Raw genomic sequence first — 18520 nt, 5'->3', positions numbered from 1 at the left:
TTTTTTAAACTTAACGAACATTTATTTTCTCTCCATATGTGCTGTATTTGTAAAGGAAAAATAAATATAGCTAAACACCAATTGTACATTCCACTTTAAAGAATGCAATTTGTTCAGGTAAAACAATGGGTTAAAACAGTTTGAGTCTTATGAAACCTCAAATTCCACCCTAGCACATTCTTCATTAATAATTGCACACATTCCTATGAAAGTCTGCCATCATTTATTTTAATCTTTGATTGCTATCATCAACACACTACAGAAGTTATTCTTTCCTTTTCAAGACATTTAGTTTTGAGAACTAAAACACATACAGTATATGTAAGTGATTATCTGTATAAAGCAACAGGGCATTAGGAATTATACTTTTTTGTTTTTAATTTCTGCATCCATTTCTTCATTCAGGACTGGTACAGATAGCCTTCATGAGGAGTTTAGCCTCTCCTCGGAGTAAAGTCTACTGAGAGGAGGAAAACTGAGACTCAGTACAGTGGGCACAGCCTGGTTGAGGAGAAGGAGAAACTAAGGAAAAACTGGAGACAGCAAACCTGGAAGGAGGCAGAGCAATAAGCTGCTGCGGGTCACTCTTCCTGTGAACAGACAAGTTTCAGATAAAGACTTGCAGGGATCTTACCGAGCAAAGCAACGTTTATGAAAAGGAACAGGGGAGTTGCATAGAGTGTGATTCTTCCTTCCACAGGAACAGTTGGAAAGCCAAAGAGACCCTAGGGTAAGAATGGTGGGAAGTCCCAGGGTTCGTTTAAAATCCTGATAATTGAACATCCATTCTTTCTTACAGGGAAACCGTTTTGATTCTTAAATGAAGTCATCGAGCCTCAGGCTTGCCTACAGGGATGTCTCCTAATGGTTTGGGCACGTGACTCAGATCCAGGTCACACATCAAGCCTCAGAAAGAGCTGTCATCCTAGCACTTCCCGGAAAAATTCGAATGTCGCCCTGCCATTCCTGTGGTTGGTGACAGGTCTGGTCATCGCATGGCGGCAGCTCCTCACCTGGATTTAGAAGAGCTGGCGTCCCCGCCCGCCCAAGCCTTTAAACTCTCGTCTCCCAGAACCCGCCAACTCTCCAGGGTACAAAGTACAGCAGGGACGCGGGTGGAGCCCTTCCAAGCGGCGCAGCCTTATCTTTCCCGAGTGAACACCTAGGTGGATTCCTAATACCGCGCCTGGCACGTTCTGTAGGGAGTCTCAAGCTCCTCCAGAGCTCCCAGCCGCGCGTCCTCGTTTCTGCAGTCGATATTCCTGTGGTAGACACGGGGGGATCTGAACGCTACGAGCTTTATTAAGAGATTTGCAAATGGTTCACTCAGGTCTCTGAACAGTTCCAACAGCCTAAGCTGCCTGCTGTGTTATAGCGCAGAAGCCCCTAACGCACGGTGGTCGCCCTTTCTTCTCATAAGGCTCGCAGCTTCGGGTCAGTTTCCGCGACTCTAAGAGTAATTGCGTGGGCACCTGTGCTGGGGCCAGGCGCAAAGAAGGGAGTTGGACTGCGCGAAGAACGTCAACCTGCTACCAGACCGCTCATGCACTTTACACCGGCCATCTACTCCTCAGTCTGGAGGTTGAGCGCTCTGGGTAAGGAGGGCCCAGAGCTTCCCTGGCGGGTCTGCAAGGCAAGCGAGGGTGGGAAGAGGGAGAGTAGGGTTCTGGACTGCAGGACGGGAGGGGAGCTGGGGTCTCCAGAGAAAAGGGCAGCAATAGAGGGAAACTGAGATGAACTCCAGACATCCATGTTCATGGGTCCGTTTGAGTCTTTGCTTTGGGTAGGAGAGGAGTGGGATGGGACAGAATCTATACCTTTGGTTCCCACCCGCTCTCCAGTAAAACCGAGGAACTCTCTTGGTTCATCTGAGAGAGAGATGGTGCTGCGAGGGAACCCCGGAAGCAGCCACTGAAGTTGAGCAGAGTGCAGGACTGGGAAGGAAAAAGAATGGGGGGAGGGGGGACAAGCCACCTATGTGCTCTCCTCCCTCTCTTTCTCCACCCCCACTCACTTTTTTCGTAGCTGCTGACGCGCTGGTGGTGCCTATTAATCATTCACCAGCCCAGAGCCGCGCCAGTTAATGGCTGTGCCGCTCGGGGCTCCCGCATCCTGGCCTCCCCTCTCCACGGTCGCGTGTGCCTGAGCACCCCGGAGTTGCAAACGGCAGCGCCCAGGCAACTGCTGGGCTGTGCGCCCCGCCGGCGCCGGTAGGAGCCGCGCTCCCCGCAGCGGTTGCGCTCTACCCGGAGGCGCTAGGCGGCTGTGGGCTGCAGGCAAGCGGTACGGTGCGGAGACAGGGCGCAGCCGGCAGGTGCGCTAGGAGAGAGCCCCAGCCCTGGCAGCCCCACTGGGCCCCCTCAGCTGGGATGTTCCCCAATGGCACCGCCTCCTCTCCTTCCTCCTCTCCTAGCCCCAGCCCGGGCAGCTGCGGCGAAGGCGGCGGCAGCAGGGGCCCCGGGGCCGGCGCTGCGGACGGCATGGAGGAGCCGGGGAGAAACGCGTCCCAGAACGGGACCTTGAGCGAGGGCCAGGGCAGCGCCATCCTCATCTCTTTCATCTACTCCGTGGTGTGCCTGGTGGGGCTGTGTGGGAACTCTATGGTCATCTACGTGATCCTGCGCTATGCCAAGATGAAGACGGCCACCAACATCTATATCCTAAATCTGGCCATTGCTGATGAGCTGCTCATGCTCAGCGTGCCCTTCCTGGTCACCTCCACGTTGTTGCGCCACTGGCCCTTCGGTGCGCTGCTCTGCCGCCTCGTGCTCAGCGTGGACGCGGTCAACATGTTCACCAGCATCTACTGTCTGACTGTGCTTAGCGTGGACCGCTACGTGGCCGTGGTGCATCCGATCAAGGCGGCCCGCTACCGCCGGCCCACTGTGGCCAAGGTAGTAAACCTGGGGGTGTGGGTGCTATCGCTGCTAGTCATCCTGCCCATCGTGGTCTTCTCTCGCACCGCGGCCAACAGCGACGGCACAGTGGCCTGCAACATGCTCATGCCAGAGCCCGCTCAACGCTGGCTGGTGGGCTTCGTGTTGTACACATTTCTCATGGGCTTCTTGCTGCCCGTCGGGGCTATCTGCCTGTGCTACGTGCTCATCATTGCCAAGATGCGCATGGTGGCCCTCAAGGCCGGCTGGCAGCAGCGCAAGCGCTCGGAGCGCAAGATCACCTTAATGGTGATGATGGTGGTGATGGTGTTTGTCATCTGCTGGATGCCTTTCTACGTGGTGCAGCTGGTCAACGTGTTTGCTGAGCAGGACGACGCCACGGTGAGCCAGCTGTCGGTCATCCTCGGCTATGCCAACAGCTGCGCCAACCCCATCCTCTATGGCTTTCTCTCAGACAACTTCAAGCGCTCTTTCCAACGCATCCTGTGCCTCAGCTGGATGGACAACGCCGCGGAGGAGCCGGTTGACTATTACGCCACCGCACTCAAGAGCCGTGCCTACAGTGTGGAAGATTTCCAACCTGAGAACCTGGAGTCCGGCGGCGTCTTCCGTAATGGCACCTGCACGTCCCGGATCACGACGCTCTGAGCCCTGGCCACGCAGGGGCCCTGCTCCAAAAGAGGGGGAGAATGAGGAGAAGCGAAGGCCGGGTGCGAAAGGGACGGTATCCAGTGCGCCAGGGTGCGGTCGGGATAACTTGGGGCTAGGACACTGCGAGCCTCTGACGGAGGGACCCAGGAAAGGTGCGCGACAATGGTAGAAGTGAGAGCTTTGCGTAGAAACTGGGAAGGCTTTCGGGCTACCTTTTTCTGGGTCTCCTACTTTCTGTTCCTTCCTCCACTGCGTTTACTCCTCTGACCCTTCTATTTTCCCAACCCTGCAACTTCGATCCTTTCTTCTGCACCGTCCCGCCAGGGCAGATCACGAACTCATTAATAACTCAGTCTGATCCTCAGCCCCTCCAGTTGTTATTTCTGTTTGTTTAAGCTGAGCCACGGATACTGCCACTGGTTTCCCTTGGAGTTAGTCTCTAGCCGCGCGGGGCCGCTGTCTGGGTTCTGCCTGGTGCCCCTACTGGAGTCTCGGGAATGACCGCTCTCCCTTTGCGCAGCCCTACCTTAAGGAAAGTCAGACTTGAGAAAGATCTAAGCAGCTGGTCTTTTCTCCTACTCTTGCGTGAAGGTGCATCTTTCCCTGCCTCCCCCTCCCCCGCCCGCCACAACCATTCTCACTCCACCCAGAGTGGAGCCGGGTGCTTAGTAAAATAGGTCCCGCGCCTCGAACTCCAGGCTTTCTGGAGTCCCCATCCAAGCCCTCTTTTGGAGCAAAAAGGAGGGTCGAATGAGGAGTTTTTACAAGATTGCGAGGTCAGAGTGGGGGGCGCGTAATAGGAATCACCTTCCTGCTGGGCGTTTTCAAAGACCGGGCGTTTTCAAAGACTAAGCGTTGGGCGCCCCCGGGCCGCGCGTTTGCGTTAAGCAGGGCAGGGTAGTGCAGGGCGCACCTTCCTCGGGGTTCGGGGTTCGGTTGCAGGGCTACAGCTCGCCTTGGCTTTCTCCCTTACCCAAGCTTCGGGAGGAACCGACCTAAAAGTAACAAGAGATAGGGTTTCCTGCTCCAGTGTATCTCAAAAGACCGGGCGCCAGGGGCAGGGGACCCAGGGCGATGTCTTCAGAGTCCTCCAGTGTTGGCAATGTCGCCGCAACCAGCCGGCTCCAGAGTGGGGCCTGCCTGGTCTCTAGAGGGTTGCTGCCTTTCAAGCGGTGCCTAAAAGTTATTTTCCTGTTTAACTTATGTATTTATTAATTTATTTGTGGTGTTGGAAAATGTGTCTCTGCTTTCCTTTTCTCTGCTTGCCTAGCCCCAGGTCTTTTCTTTGAGACCCCGGGGGTGGGCATGGAAGTGGAAGTAGGGGCAAGCTCTCGCCCCACTCCCTGGTCATCTCAACGCCTCTCCTCAATGCTGGGCCCTCTTGTCCTATCCTTTCCTCTAGCTTTTCTATCTTTGATTGTGTTGAATGAAGTTTGGAGATTTTTCATACTTTTCTTACATAGTCTCTTGTTTGTCTTATTAGGATAATAAATAAATGATAATGTGGGTTATCCTCCTCTCCATGCACAGTGGAAAGTCCTGAACTCCTGGCTTTCCAGGAGACATATATGGGGAAACATCACCTTATATATGATTTGAGTGTATATATATTTACATATATATATATACGATGTGGACATATATATACTTGTTTATCTTGCTCCATTGTCATGAGTCCATGAGTCTAAGTATAGCCACTAATGGTGACAGGTGTGAGTCTGGCTGGAACACTTTCAGTTTCAGGAGTTTAAGCAGCACTCAAACCTGGAGCTGAGGAATTCAGACAGAGACTTTAATCACTGCTGAAGATACCCCGGCTTCCTCTAGGTTCCAGCAGAGGCGATTCTTACATATGATCCAGTTAACATCATCACTTTTTTTGAGGACATTGAAAGTGGAATAATTTGTGTCTGTGTTTAATATTATCAGCTACATTGGAAGCCTGAGCAGGGTGAGGCCAATCATTTTAATTATTTGTATTTCCTGTATTGCTTTAGTATGCTGGCTTGTACATAGTAGGCACTAAATACATGTTTGTTGGTTGATTGTTTAAGCTAGAATGTGTTACAAAGATCTGGAGATACTAAATCTGGGGTTCTCAGGTTCACTCATTGACATGATATACAATGGTTGAAATCACTACTGAAAAATACATTTTGTGTATATTTGCTTCAGCAACTTTGTGCTTTCCTGAAAGCAGTAACCAAGAGTTAAGATATCCCTAATGTTTTGTTTAAACTAATAAACAAATATGTTTTGGGTCATAAATCAGAAAGTTTAAATCTGTCCCTTAAACAAAATGTATATTATTACTTCTTTGGAAAATACATTTTTAATGGTTAAGAATTGTGAAATTTATAAAACAAAATCTTAATTATTATCCTTCTAAGAGGATACAAATTTAGTGCTTTTAACCTGTTATCATTGTAATATTAACTAAATAAACAGATGTATTATGCTGTTGCAAGTTGCCTTTGCTATTTGAATTTTATTGTTTCAGTGGATTACTTGGTAACACACACACACACACTCACACACACACACTAGCTTAGTTGACTTATGTGTCACTTAGATTTTAAGAAGAAAGTTTTCAGATTACTTTTGGGAATTTTACCAAGTTTGTGGTTATACCCTGAATTATTTTGTTAAAAAGAAAAGTCGGCTAGTTCAAAAAGGGAGAGAGAGGTGGACAGAGAGAAAGAAGAAAAAGTTGAGCCAGAATGAACAGGAAGTAATGCACTCAGTTGCACTCCGTTGTCACCAAACTAACTGGATGATGTCTTAATCTCTCACAGATAAAATTACTGTCTACCCTCATTTATAACCTCAGAGTTTGTTTTGGGAGCTAAGTAATTGCTGATTTACATCCTGAGGAAACATAACGGAAGGAGAAAACGATCTCCTAAAGATGTCCCAGAAGACAGTGGGTAAAAGAAATAGAAAAATCAGATTTTGACATAAGAAGACATATTTTCTGCCTTGTTCAGTGATGGCCATATCGATCTCTGGAGAATGTAAGAAATCACTAGGAAAGTTTGTTTTTAACAGACTTTAAAAACAGCAGTTTTATTTTCATATCAAAATGAGCAAAAAGGAATATTTTCCAAGCAGGTAATAGCAGTGATTCCAGAAGCAGAGTTGGGGACACAGAGTTCAAATGCCTTCAAATGCCCTGTAACTCTATGCTTTATATGGTTCTATACATCATCACAATATGACTAAGGATAACTGGACTTTTGTCATTTCTTTTTTTCTCTCACTATGCAAGTCTCTTTTATTATTTTTAAAAGCTAGAGCAAGGTGGGAAATTAAACTCGTAACTTAGATGTGCAGAGAAAACACATTTTGTCATTTGGTTTCAACTACTCTGAACAAAATTTCAAGCTCCTTCCAATACATTAGCTGAGCGAAAAAATTAAACAAATAGTCAAGCATCCAGTTGAGCTAAAAATTTAAATAGCCATGAAAAAATTAAAAATTTCATTTGAATAAGTTTGGACAGCCTCTCAGCTGGCCTCCTCTTTCTCTTTTGACATCCCTATAATGGCTTTAGAATGAATATGAGGAGGAGGTTTTATGCATGCTACTGGAGGAAGGGATAAGGTCAAGTCCTTGGGAAAGGGGCTCTCTCTTCCTTTTGCCCTCTGGGGCCAGGTCCTTTGTCTATCTGTCTGCTTCCTGGCTGCAGTTTGTTGAAGTCCACAGCTGTCAGAGCCTGTGAATCAACCTCTCAGCTTGGGGAGGCCTGCACTTCAGTTCCTGTGGGCTGCAGCTTTCTCTGAGTCTTCTATGGTCCCAGTACAGCCCACGAGCCCTGTGGTCTCCCCCAGCCTCTGCTGAGGAGTGAGCTCACCCTGCTACAGAGGCCGCATGGTAAAACTCTTGGCTCAGTGACCACAGGGGACCTCAATGGCTGTAGACTGGCAACCCTTAGAATCTGCTTGACCTGACCATGTGTCTCTTTTTTTCTGTGGCTTTCAGGACTTCTTCATCTCGCTTTAATTTTGTCAACCTCACTTATTAAAACATTCCACTCTCCCTACCTCACCTTTACACTAGAGGAAAAAGATAGTAGTTTAGTCCTTCAGTCTTACCCCTTGATGTGCTGTAGCAGGAAAAGTATTTAGTAATCCCTCCTGTCCCTCCCCTAAACACACACCTACCTGATTTCCAAGCATGTTTGTATTACCTATAAAGAAGTTGGAGTCAAGCCCTCTCCCACCCTAATGTAATGAGCCTCTCCTCAGAGAGAGAGACTAAAATGAAACATGATTTATAGAAGTTAAAACATATTAGTTTAATGTCTGTGAATTACTATCTTTTTTATAAGTGGCCTTGTGTTCCCAGAGTAGCATTTCCCAGGTCATCTTCTTACATAGTACTCACAGAAAAGGATCACACTTGAAAACCTTTGACTCCTCATCCATTTTAACCCTGACCATTGTACAAAAATGTTGAACATGTAATTTTGGCTTGAGGAAAAAGGCAAGAATTTCACCTGGAGAATAGTAGGGATGATTCATTTTTAAAATGGCAATATGTTTCCAACCTATTTTCAACAAATAATAGAGATGTCATATTTGTATTGATCTGAAAACACTCTAACAATGGGATTCTGTTTTGAAAATCTTGTTTATTCCCTTTTTTATTCCAATGTACCACATCAGAGTGTGGTATTAAACTGAAGTAATTAATAGATGTTCATACAACTTTTGCCTGTAGCACACATAACTGTGGTGGGTACTTGTAAAATACAGTATTGCAAAGTCTATGTTTCTCTCTCATTGCACCACACAACTTTGAGCTAATGAGAACCTCTTCCACATATGCAGACGGATATCTTTCTTTTCATTCAATAAATTTCAGTTTGTTGGCTTAAAAGAAGACAGTTTCCACAATGTTGAAATGACATGGTTTCCCAAGGGGAAGGCAGACACAGAGATAATGTTGTAAGTGATCACTTAGTATTTTGTTAAATATCTGGAGACAGGGTATTCAAGTGAGCATACTTGTAAAAGGACTGTGTTAGGAATGACCAAATACAGCCCAGCTTCTGATATCAACTAGAAAAGAAGGGGTTCTGCAAGTATGACAAAGTTGAGGAGGCCTATGAACTGAATGAGCCAGTTAAAATTGAAATATCAAAATGCTTCCTTATCATACTATTAGGGAGAGAGGAGCACCATCTAAAGAAAAGATATAATTTTACATAAAATCATTAAAACTTTGGTTAGAATGTTCACTTTTATAATAAATGTAATTACTGTCAAAACATACCTTAAACTCAACTGAATTAGCCAGAAACTAGAAATATTATACCCATTTAAGATTGAGACTACAGGAATGTTACCAGAACTCTTTGGAGCAATAAGGAACTTAAAACTTTAAAAATAAATACCTCTTTAAGCCAGGTTGATCTAAGTCTTCAATTTTGAGTGGACAAGAAGTATAAGAGAAAATGAGAAGCGGGAAATGCTATCAGCTAGCATATTAACTCGTCATTGAATAACTCTAGCCCACCCTCAGTGCCTACATGCTTGGAAATGTTAATAAGGAAGACTTCAAGTATTTCCAGCTTTAAGAATTTAAGAATACAAAGACTATATGCTAGATTCCACTTAACGGAGGACATGTTACATAGAGGAGGTCACTGTAGAATACTATGTACAAAAACATTTCTGACTTTTAAAAAATAATACCTATCTCAAAAGGCAACTGACACTTCCCTTAAATTTAAAAAGAGAGAGAAAAAAACAAACCAAGACGTGATAGGCAAGCAGGATGATATTTTACAATAGCACACATGACTTCCATAACTATTCTGTGAAAGAATGTCCAAATATTGATGAATAATAACTCTCACTCTGTTCTTTCCATCTCCACAACCCTTGAACAACTATTAATCTAGCTAATCTTATTAGCAGTGACAAAATGTCTATTCAAAGTCAATAATTAAGTTAAACATTTTCCTTTATGTCCAATGAGCCACTGTAACTAGCAAACCAAAATGTCTGTATGTCTTTTTCAAAAGACTTTCAAGTCTTCCTATATATAAACTCTGGTACCTGAAATTAACACACACACACACAATTATTAATTAAGCAAAAAGGAACTTCTTAGGCAATAATTGGTGAAATAGAACTTCAAGACTGTCTTTTTTCCCTTTTCCCTTTTTAGGTCCCATTTCTACCCCTCCTTCCCTCAGCTCAGGACCTCATGTTTTCTGATTTTTCTCCACTTCTCCCAATAAAGTTCTTCTCAGAAAAGGATTTCCTTTGATTTATAGTTTACATAACTGACAAAGCTTCAAGTATTATTCCTCCAGAAGCAGGACTTTTTAATAAGGGCATAGTATCAGAAAATCAGGCAGCAGAATCCCTAAAATCGCATGTTCCTGTAAGGCAAATGTTTCTCAACAAGTGATCCATAATTCCAGCATCAGAATCATCTGAGAACTTATTAAAAATTCATGGCCTCTGTGCCTCACCCATAGATATTTTGATTAATTAGGTCTGGGGTAGATCTCGATTCTCAATGATTCTAAAGTACAATAAATTTGAGTACTAATAATTTAAGTGTTAAGAGCATGGAGTTTCCCATCAGCAGATGTGACTCTGTTTTGTTATTGTGTAATAGTGGGCAACTGAATCTTTGTGATGCACATTTCACTCATCTATAAGGTCAAGATAATGACATCTCTTCCATAAGGCTGTTGTGATGAAACAATGCATGTCAAATGCCAAATCAGTCAGAACTGTTTTAGTATGAAAACTCAATTAGCTCACATGTGTGAAAAGTCTTGAGAAGATCTGGCTTCAGGGTGCACTTGACCCACAACTCACTAGAATCTTTTTTCAGTCTCCATTTCTCATCTCTGATTTGTGCCATTTTGGCTTCATACTCAGTCTGGTTATTCCTTTGTGGTAAGATAGATGCAGAAAGTAAAACATGTCTTCTTTCCAGGCTCAGATTTCAAAGGAAAGAGAACATGTTATTTTCTCTTTTGGGCCGTCTGAGAACATTTTTCTGTTGGGAGGCAGTCCTCTCTGCATTTTTTGCCCTCCATATATTTTGCTGAGTATGCCAAGAATGTGAGGCCCTGACTGCTGACTGTTCTGTACCTGGATTATTTCTCAAGGTTGTGTTTGTAGCAACCAGTCTTGAGCAATCAGCTAATGTCTATTTCAAGGTCAGAAGGAAGGCTTGGTTACTTCTTGCTATAAAGTGGTGGTTTCTTCAAGATCAGTGTCCTTCAACTGTGACAAAACCCACTGCTGCATAACATCCATCTGGACTCATAGCGCATCACCCATATGAGAACGGGAGGCAAAGGGAACTAATGCAAATCATGCTTGCTGGCTGTGCCGTAAGCAATAAAGTCCTCTGCCTGACCCAGGAATCTTGTATCTTCTGCCAACCTCTATGAAACAGCAACAGACTAACTTATTAGCTTGTAAGGAAGGTGAGTAAAATTCCAGAATATGAGAGCATCTGCCACTGAATTCATTAGCAAGGTCTGAGGAATACAGCTGGCTGACCTGGATGATATAATCTGCCCTTGGAGCTAGCAGTGTCAACTTTATCCAGAAGTGGGAGGGTAGCAGGGTGGATTTCAAGAGGAAAAATTGAGATAAAACTACCCAAAGTATGTAATGAATGGTAGTTGCATGGCAATAAACAAACAGCAACAACAACAAAATCAAGCACCATCTACAACTGCCAGGCATATTAAAAGCTCAGTAAGTTGAAGATACTATTAATATTATTATTAATCATTATTGGTGTTCTACAAGAGAAAGTGGAGAATTGAGGTGATTCAGGCTTTAAAATGCTTCTGCATGATCTAGCCATATAAAATTACTTAGATAGTATTAGATTTACTTTAAACAAACAAAACTTTGCTTCATTTCTTTGCATGTAAGTACCACTGAAAGCTGAGCAAAATGTATTTGTATTTATGCATTTTTTTTTTCTATGAGAAAGGACACTAGTGATGCTATTTATTTGGGAAGTTCAAAATATCTCATAAATGTTAGAAGGATTTTGATCTAGAAATTCACAGATTCCATATGACCTCAAGAAAATCAGTCTTTGCATTAGATTCTACGGCTTTAAAATCAGATTAGATATTAATCCAGATTAGTAACATTTTGTTACATTTTCATAAGATTAATAATATTATTTAAGTATGTTTAAAAATAACTTCATAAAATCGTTTTAACGTTACACACAGCATATTGTTAAGCATATTGAAGATGGCACTGAGGTTAGCAACATATAGGAATAAAACACAAAGTGATATGCAAAGGTTTGGCAGGGCTAGATATGAAACTACACCTTATCATCAACAATTGTGGGAATGTTTGCTTTAAATATAATTTTAAGTAATATAAATAAGGTAGCCCACCACAACCAGAGATAGGTATCAATGATTAGTAAAATAGTATCCAAATAAGCTTCCTTCATTTTTCCTGTGACTGACACATATAGCTATGCCACACATTTGGGGCCCTAAAACACCATTGTGAAAATAACCAATTCCCATGAATTAGACTGACAGTTCAGCTCCCTTCAGATTTCATAGCAGTTACATAAAACTGTCAGTAACCAGCGTTTAAAATATAGCAGCAGGGCAGGCAGAGAAGGAAAGAGAAGTAACATTTACTCATTTACTCAGTATCTACTTTGTAAGTGACACATTTTGCTAAGTGCTTTACATTTTATCCCATTTAGTTTTCCCCAAGATTCCTATGAATTAGAAATCTTCATTTCTTATACAAGGAAGGGGTGTGTGTGTGTTTGTGTGTGTGTGTGTGTGTCAGAGAGAGAGAGAGAGAAAGAGAGAGAGAGACAGAGAGACTTGTCCAGCACATGAAAGCTGATAGGTGATAGAAACAGGAGGACTGGAAACCAGATCAATTTGACTCCAAGAACAATGATCCTCTATCAATTAAAGTCCTTTTAAATGACACATGAATGTCATTCTGCAAACTATCTAAAATTGAGAAAAGTTTGACTATTGTTTCAGGATTCCCACATTACAGTGACCAAAACCGAAATGTATCACCCTACTCATGATCTCTACCTAAAGTACAATAAGATAAATAATTGGTAAATACTAAAGAAGCTACAATATTTCCCACAGAAATGAGTCAGACTGCTTAGGAGAAACACTAGTTTCACTGCTAAGTCAAATGTGCCCATTTCAAGAACTCCATATGATACACATAAGGCCATACCATACATGACCCTCCCTCTAATGAGGGAAGTAGTGCCACAGTGCCATGACTAAGTAGGTGGCATCAGGAATCAGAATGCATTGTTTAGAATCTTGGCTTTGGGAAATCACTGGTTATTGTTTAAAGAAAAATCCTAGACAAATTATGTGTAACAGAGTTTAACTGAGCACAGAATGACTCACAAATTGGGCAGCCCCCAAATCAGAATAGGTTCAGAGAGACTCCCGTGTGCCTCATGGTGAAAAATTTACGGACAGAGAAAGAAAGTAGGCTACAGAAAACGGAAGTGAGGTACAGAAGCAGCCACGTTGGCTATAACCCAGTGTTTGCCTTATTTGAACATGGTTTGAATGGTTGACCACCTTTGATTCGCCAAAACTCAGTGACTGGTGCAACAGTAGGTTGCAGTCTGTTTGCACATCCACTAAAGTTACAGTTCACTATGTATAGAGAAATTTTGAGGCCAAACTTAGAATACATAAGGAGGCAGCTTTGGGCTAAACAATTCCTCCCTTTTGGTAATCACTCAATGTTGAGAGATTGACCAAAAATTTAGGCATTGATATCACTCTGTCACCATTTAAAAGTGCACTTATTTGGTCTTAAATTTTACTGGAAAATAGTAGGAAAGTAGGTTTGTAAGGTGGAAACAAGGACTTCAGGTTATTTTTTGTTTAGCAATTTCCCCCTTTTGGTCAGTTTCTCACTTAGGTGAGAGTATGTTCAAAACATAGTGCCTTCGTGCCACACTCAGTTAACATCTTTCTGAGTTTCTGGTCTCACCACATCATTCACAAGTTATGGTGCCCACATTTTTCTTTTGAACTTTTATCACTACAGTTGAAGAGAGATCATTTGACATCGTTGAGATGACTGCATGCAAACATTTAAAACTTTTGAGAGAATACAGTGCACCAGGGAGACTATTATGTCTATCAGGAGGATAATACCAAGAGTATGGGGTGTGCTCCTTAGCCAGGTCCCAGTGAACCAAACCAACTAAAATCAAATAGATCAAAGAATGGGCTACATAAAATGTCTACCATTTTCAACCAAGCAGTCTGTTCATTAATCTCCTACTACTGAATCTCCATAATACCCAATGTATGCCTCTACGTGCAACTAGAAGTATCAGCAACAGCCAGTACTTCTTTGTTTAGCCAGTAAGTCATCTAGATCAATTCTGTTATTTAGCATAACTTTAATAAGAGAATTTCAAATCCGTTGTGAAACCATAGCCTTTGCAGTACAATCTGTTATAGAGCCCAGCGTGAGGGATAAATTTCTAACTATTGCCTCATTTACTCCAAACCATGGGAAAAAAGACCTAACAAATGATGCCCATTCAGGCGAGCAAAAGCCTCCTGGCAATGTACTCTTTAACTTATGCAGGCAATGTTCTCTTTAATCTATGACGTAGGTTAAAGAGTGGACCAATGTTTTGTTTCTGATCAATTACGAAGCAACAAAGGTGCCATTGATTCTGCCTTGTAGCCTCTGGTCTAGGTGTTGAGAACATATCTCTAGGCCTCACAATGACCATCTATCCAGACCCCTGAATCTAGAGGCTCAAAACCAAAAACATACATAAGCTCACCGTCAAATCAAGCAATTATTGAATTGTATTTCACCAACAATTTTGAAGCCATTCCTATTTTACCAACAACTTTGAAGCTAGCTTTATTTACCAAACATTATCATCTACAAATAACACATATAGACATATAGACATAGAGACACAGAGACACATAGACAGAAGCAGATTCACAGCTTTCATAAAGTGTTCTCATTTGCTGGCTTTCCGTTTTTTCCCCCCATTCAGACTCTCTCTCTTTCAATTGCCCTGTTTCATTGCCCTAAGCAATTGTTAGCTAGGCAGCTCTAAATTTGCATTTCTAAAAGGACAGCTCAGGTGAAACAAGAAACTGTATATTTCAAAAGTACATAGCTAAGATTTTAGGCCTAAATATAATAGCATCATTTGTTCAAACCAAGGAAAATCTGATGTAAATGAAAGTTCAATTAAGAGGAAATGGTCAGAAAAGCAGCTTAAAGAAAGTATGACTTGTTATGTAAATGTAAAACAATGGCAGGCGTTTCTAATGAACACAAACTTATATATGGAGGTTTCCTTTATAGATGTAAATTTATTTTACTAAAAGGTTTCAAGATAGCCAGTTAAATACCAGAAAAGTGCATTTTGGAGATCAATTTAGTTCAATAGGTAGGTAGCCTTTTCAGTTACTATTTCTTAGATAAAATTACTGAGTTCAAGGTGTAGCCCACTAAAAAAAAAAAAAATAAGGCAAAGATAACTTTTTGGTTTTTTTTTTTAGTCAGAGTCTAGCTTTGTTGCCCAGGCTGCCAGGCTGGAGTGCAACGGCACATCGACTCACTGCAACCTCAGCCTTCCGGGTTTAAGCAATTCTCCTACCTCAGCCTCCCAAGTAGCTGAAATTACAGGTGCCTGCCATCACGCCTGGCTAATTTTTGTATTTTTAGTAGAGACGGGGTTTCACCATATTGGTCAGGCTGGTCTCTCGGTCAGGCTGGTCTTGAACTCCTGACCTCATGATCCAACCGCCTTGGCCTCCTAAAGTGCTGGGATTATAGGTGTGAGCCCCCGCATCAGGCCCAGCATTTTCTGTACCTCGAGTTAGCATGAATAGATCTGAAAAAGAGAAGACACAAGTCTACTTTGCCTGAAGGCTTACATTTTTTTTTTTTTTTTCGTGTACATGGTGTGGGAAGGCTGGTTACCCCACCATGATCTTTTCTATTTATTTATTTATTTTTATACTTTAATTTCTGGGGTACATGTGCAGAACATGCAGTTTTGTTACATAGGTATACACGTGCTTTGATGGTGTGCAGCACCTATCAACCTGTCACCTACATTAGGTATTTCTCCTGATGTTGTCCCTCTCCTAGTCCCCGACCCTCCGACAGGCCCCAGTGTGTGATGTTCCCCTCCCTATGTCCATGTGTTCTCATCGTTCAACTCCTACTTATGAGTGAGAACATGCAGTGTTTGGTTTTCTGTTCTCGTGTTAGTTTGCTGAGAATGATGGTTTCCCGCTTCATCCATGTCCCTGCAAAGGACATGAACTTATTCTTTTTATCCTTTTTTATGGCTGCATAGTATTTCATGGTGTATATGTGCCACATTTTCCTTATCCAGTCTATTATTGATGGACATTTGGGTTGGTTCTAAGTCTTTGCTATTGTGAGTAGTGTCACAGTAAACGTATGTGTGCATGTGTCTTTATGGTAGAATGATTTATAATCCTTTGGGTATATACCCAGTAATGGGATTGCTGGGTCAAATGGTATTTCTAGTTCTAGATCCTTGAGGAATCACCACACTGTCTTCCACAATGGTTGAACTTGTTTACGCTCCCACCAACAGTGTAAAAGTGTTCCTATTTCTCCACATCCTCTGCAGCATCAAAACCACAATGAGATACCATCTCACACCAGTTAGAATGGCAATCATAAAAAAGGCCTACCTTTTATAAACACTTTATTCAAGATAGTTTTCTTTTCGACTTTAGGGTGGGATAGTAACTTAGTCAAAAGGTCAGCAGATTTAATTTTTCTTATCAATTAGTTACTTACATTTTTTATTGATCTTTTATAGAGTCTTTTTTTAAAAGCAATAAAAATACTGAAATCTTTGCAGAAGCTTTTGCACATCAAGAGGCATCCCTAGATAAGACTAATTTGGAAGCCCTCATTTTCAAATGCACTCTTCAAGTGTAGTGTTGTTCATTTGGAACATTCCACTGTAATTTTAAATGATCTTTAGTAAGATTTTGCCATTTCTATAAGTATTTGCTGCTTCTGGGGCCTAGAACTTATACCTATAAATGTGGGCATACCTGGAAGGTGGAGTACTCAGTTCTTTAGAAGTTAAGGATCTTGCCTGTAATCCCAGCACTTTGGGAGGCCAAGGTGAGCAGATCACAAGGTCAGGAGATCGAGACCATCCTGGCTAACACAGTGAAACCCTGTCTCTACTAAAAATACAAAAAATTAAATTAGCTGGGTGTGGTGGCAGGCGCCTATAGTCCCAGCTACTCTGGAGTCTGAGTCAGGAGAATAGTGTGAACCCGGGAGGTGGAGCTTGCAGTGAGCCGAGATTGCATCACTGCACTCCAGCCTGGGTGACAGAGCGAGACTCTGTCTCAGGAAAAAAAAAAAAAAATAAGGATCTCATTTTTACCTTGAATACTGGCTTTGGCTTTCAGATCTCCCTGATCAAATTAGCCAATGATCTTTCCCTACCTAAGCACACAAGTAAAAGAAACAAGGGGGACAGACACAAAAGTCTCTGTAAATTTCTGAAAGCTGGAGTTTGCACACCCTGCAGTATTACCATTTACTACCAGTTTCTGTCTGACTCAGTCAGACATCTGAGGCCTCTAACTGGATCCAAGCCAGTTAATTATTGGATCCAATTCAATTCTGGACTTGGTTCAGTTTCTCTTGTGATGTCCAAACACAGTCTGAATCAGAAATGTGCTCAAACAAACTCAGATAGCTCAAAACACCAACTTGTGGAGCTTCAGAATCAGAGAGAGAGAGAATTTAACCATAATCCCAATCCCTAGTTGCGAAGCAGTGAACACAGTGGGCCTGGTGGGTACCTGGCTTGGTACTCCTGGTAGTCACTTGAAGTGCTTCTTCAAATCCCACTTCTGATACCATCTGTTAAAAGAAAACCCTTAAACAAATTAAATTTAACTAAGTTTAATTGAGCAAAGAACAACTTGCAAATTGGGAAGCCCTCAAAGCAGAAAAGGTTCAGAGAGGCTCTAGCATAGCCACATGGTGGAAGACTTATGAACAGAAAAAGGAAGTGATGTACAGAAAAAGGAGGTACAGAAGCAGCCAAATTGGTCATAGCCCACTGTTGGCCTGATTTGAACAGTTTGAACAGTTAGGCACCTTTGATTAGCCAAAACTTAGTAACTAGCACAAGAGTAGGTTACAATCTGTGTACATATCCATTTGGGTTCATTAAGGACAGAGAAACCTTTAAGCCAAACTTAGAATATGTAAGGAGGCAGCTTTATGCTTAACTTTTTAACACTATGTACCATGGGCAGGTTATTTGTTCACTCATGCCTCATACTGCTTAACTGAAAAATGAGAATAAAAATAATTTCTGTCCCACAATATTAGCAAAGTTATGCTTAAATTCTTTCAGCATTTTTACTTTAATAATCATTCTTATTTACATAACTATCATAGAGATACCAATAGTTCAAGAACACCAACAACCCATAAACATGTTTCTTTTTACTTACGAAGATACAGTGAATACGTTCTAATTAATAGGAAATAAGTAATTAAGAAATATTAAAATAATTATTAAGCACTACCCCCCTTTGATAGCTATTAGAATAGGACAAATCCTTGGAGTTTAAAAAAGCTAAATTCTAGATAAGTAACATTAGTTCAGTCCCATAAACTACTATAAACAGATTTTAGGACATTTGTAATAAGTAAGGATTTTTTCCCCTCTATTTAGTAAATTCTGCTATAGCAGTAATGTATAGTAATTGAAAAGCATTAAAGGAAATCTTTTTATCAGGCACTTTTCCCAATTAACTGGTCATACTATTTATCAGAATACCAATTAAATATAATTCACTGAATTATTCAAGTGAATAGAGTCTGGTTAAGGAAAGAGGAGAAATTCAGAAAAAAAAAATACTTCTCAAATAT

General features: G+C 42.0%; 1 protein-coding gene across 1 annotated transcript; it reads left to right on the top strand.

Moving 5' to 3' along the window:
* Window positions 1-985: 985 nt before the first annotated feature.
* On the top strand, window positions 986-6015 carry SSTR1 (somatostatin receptor 1). Its single transcript, XM_011965639.1, has 3 exons — window positions 986-1091; window positions 1429-1595; window positions 2026-6015. The coding sequence occupies exon 3, from the start codon at window positions 2370-2372 to the stop codon at window positions 3543-3545; it is 1176 nt and encodes a 391-aa protein (XP_011821029.1). The 5' UTR covers window positions 986-1091; window positions 1429-1595; window positions 2026-2369; the 3' UTR covers window positions 3546-6015.
* The last annotated feature ends 12505 nt before the right edge of the window (window positions 6016-18520 follow it).

Source organism: Mandrillus leucophaeus, unplaced genomic scaffold (assembly GCF_000951045.1).
Source record: "Mandrillus leucophaeus isolate KB7577 unplaced genomic scaffold, Mleu.le_1.0 Scaffold730, whole genome shotgun sequence".
NCBI lineage: Eukaryota > Metazoa > Chordata > Mammalia > Primates > Cercopithecidae > Mandrillus > Mandrillus leucophaeus.
This window is presented reverse-complemented; position numbering and strand designations above follow the sequence as displayed.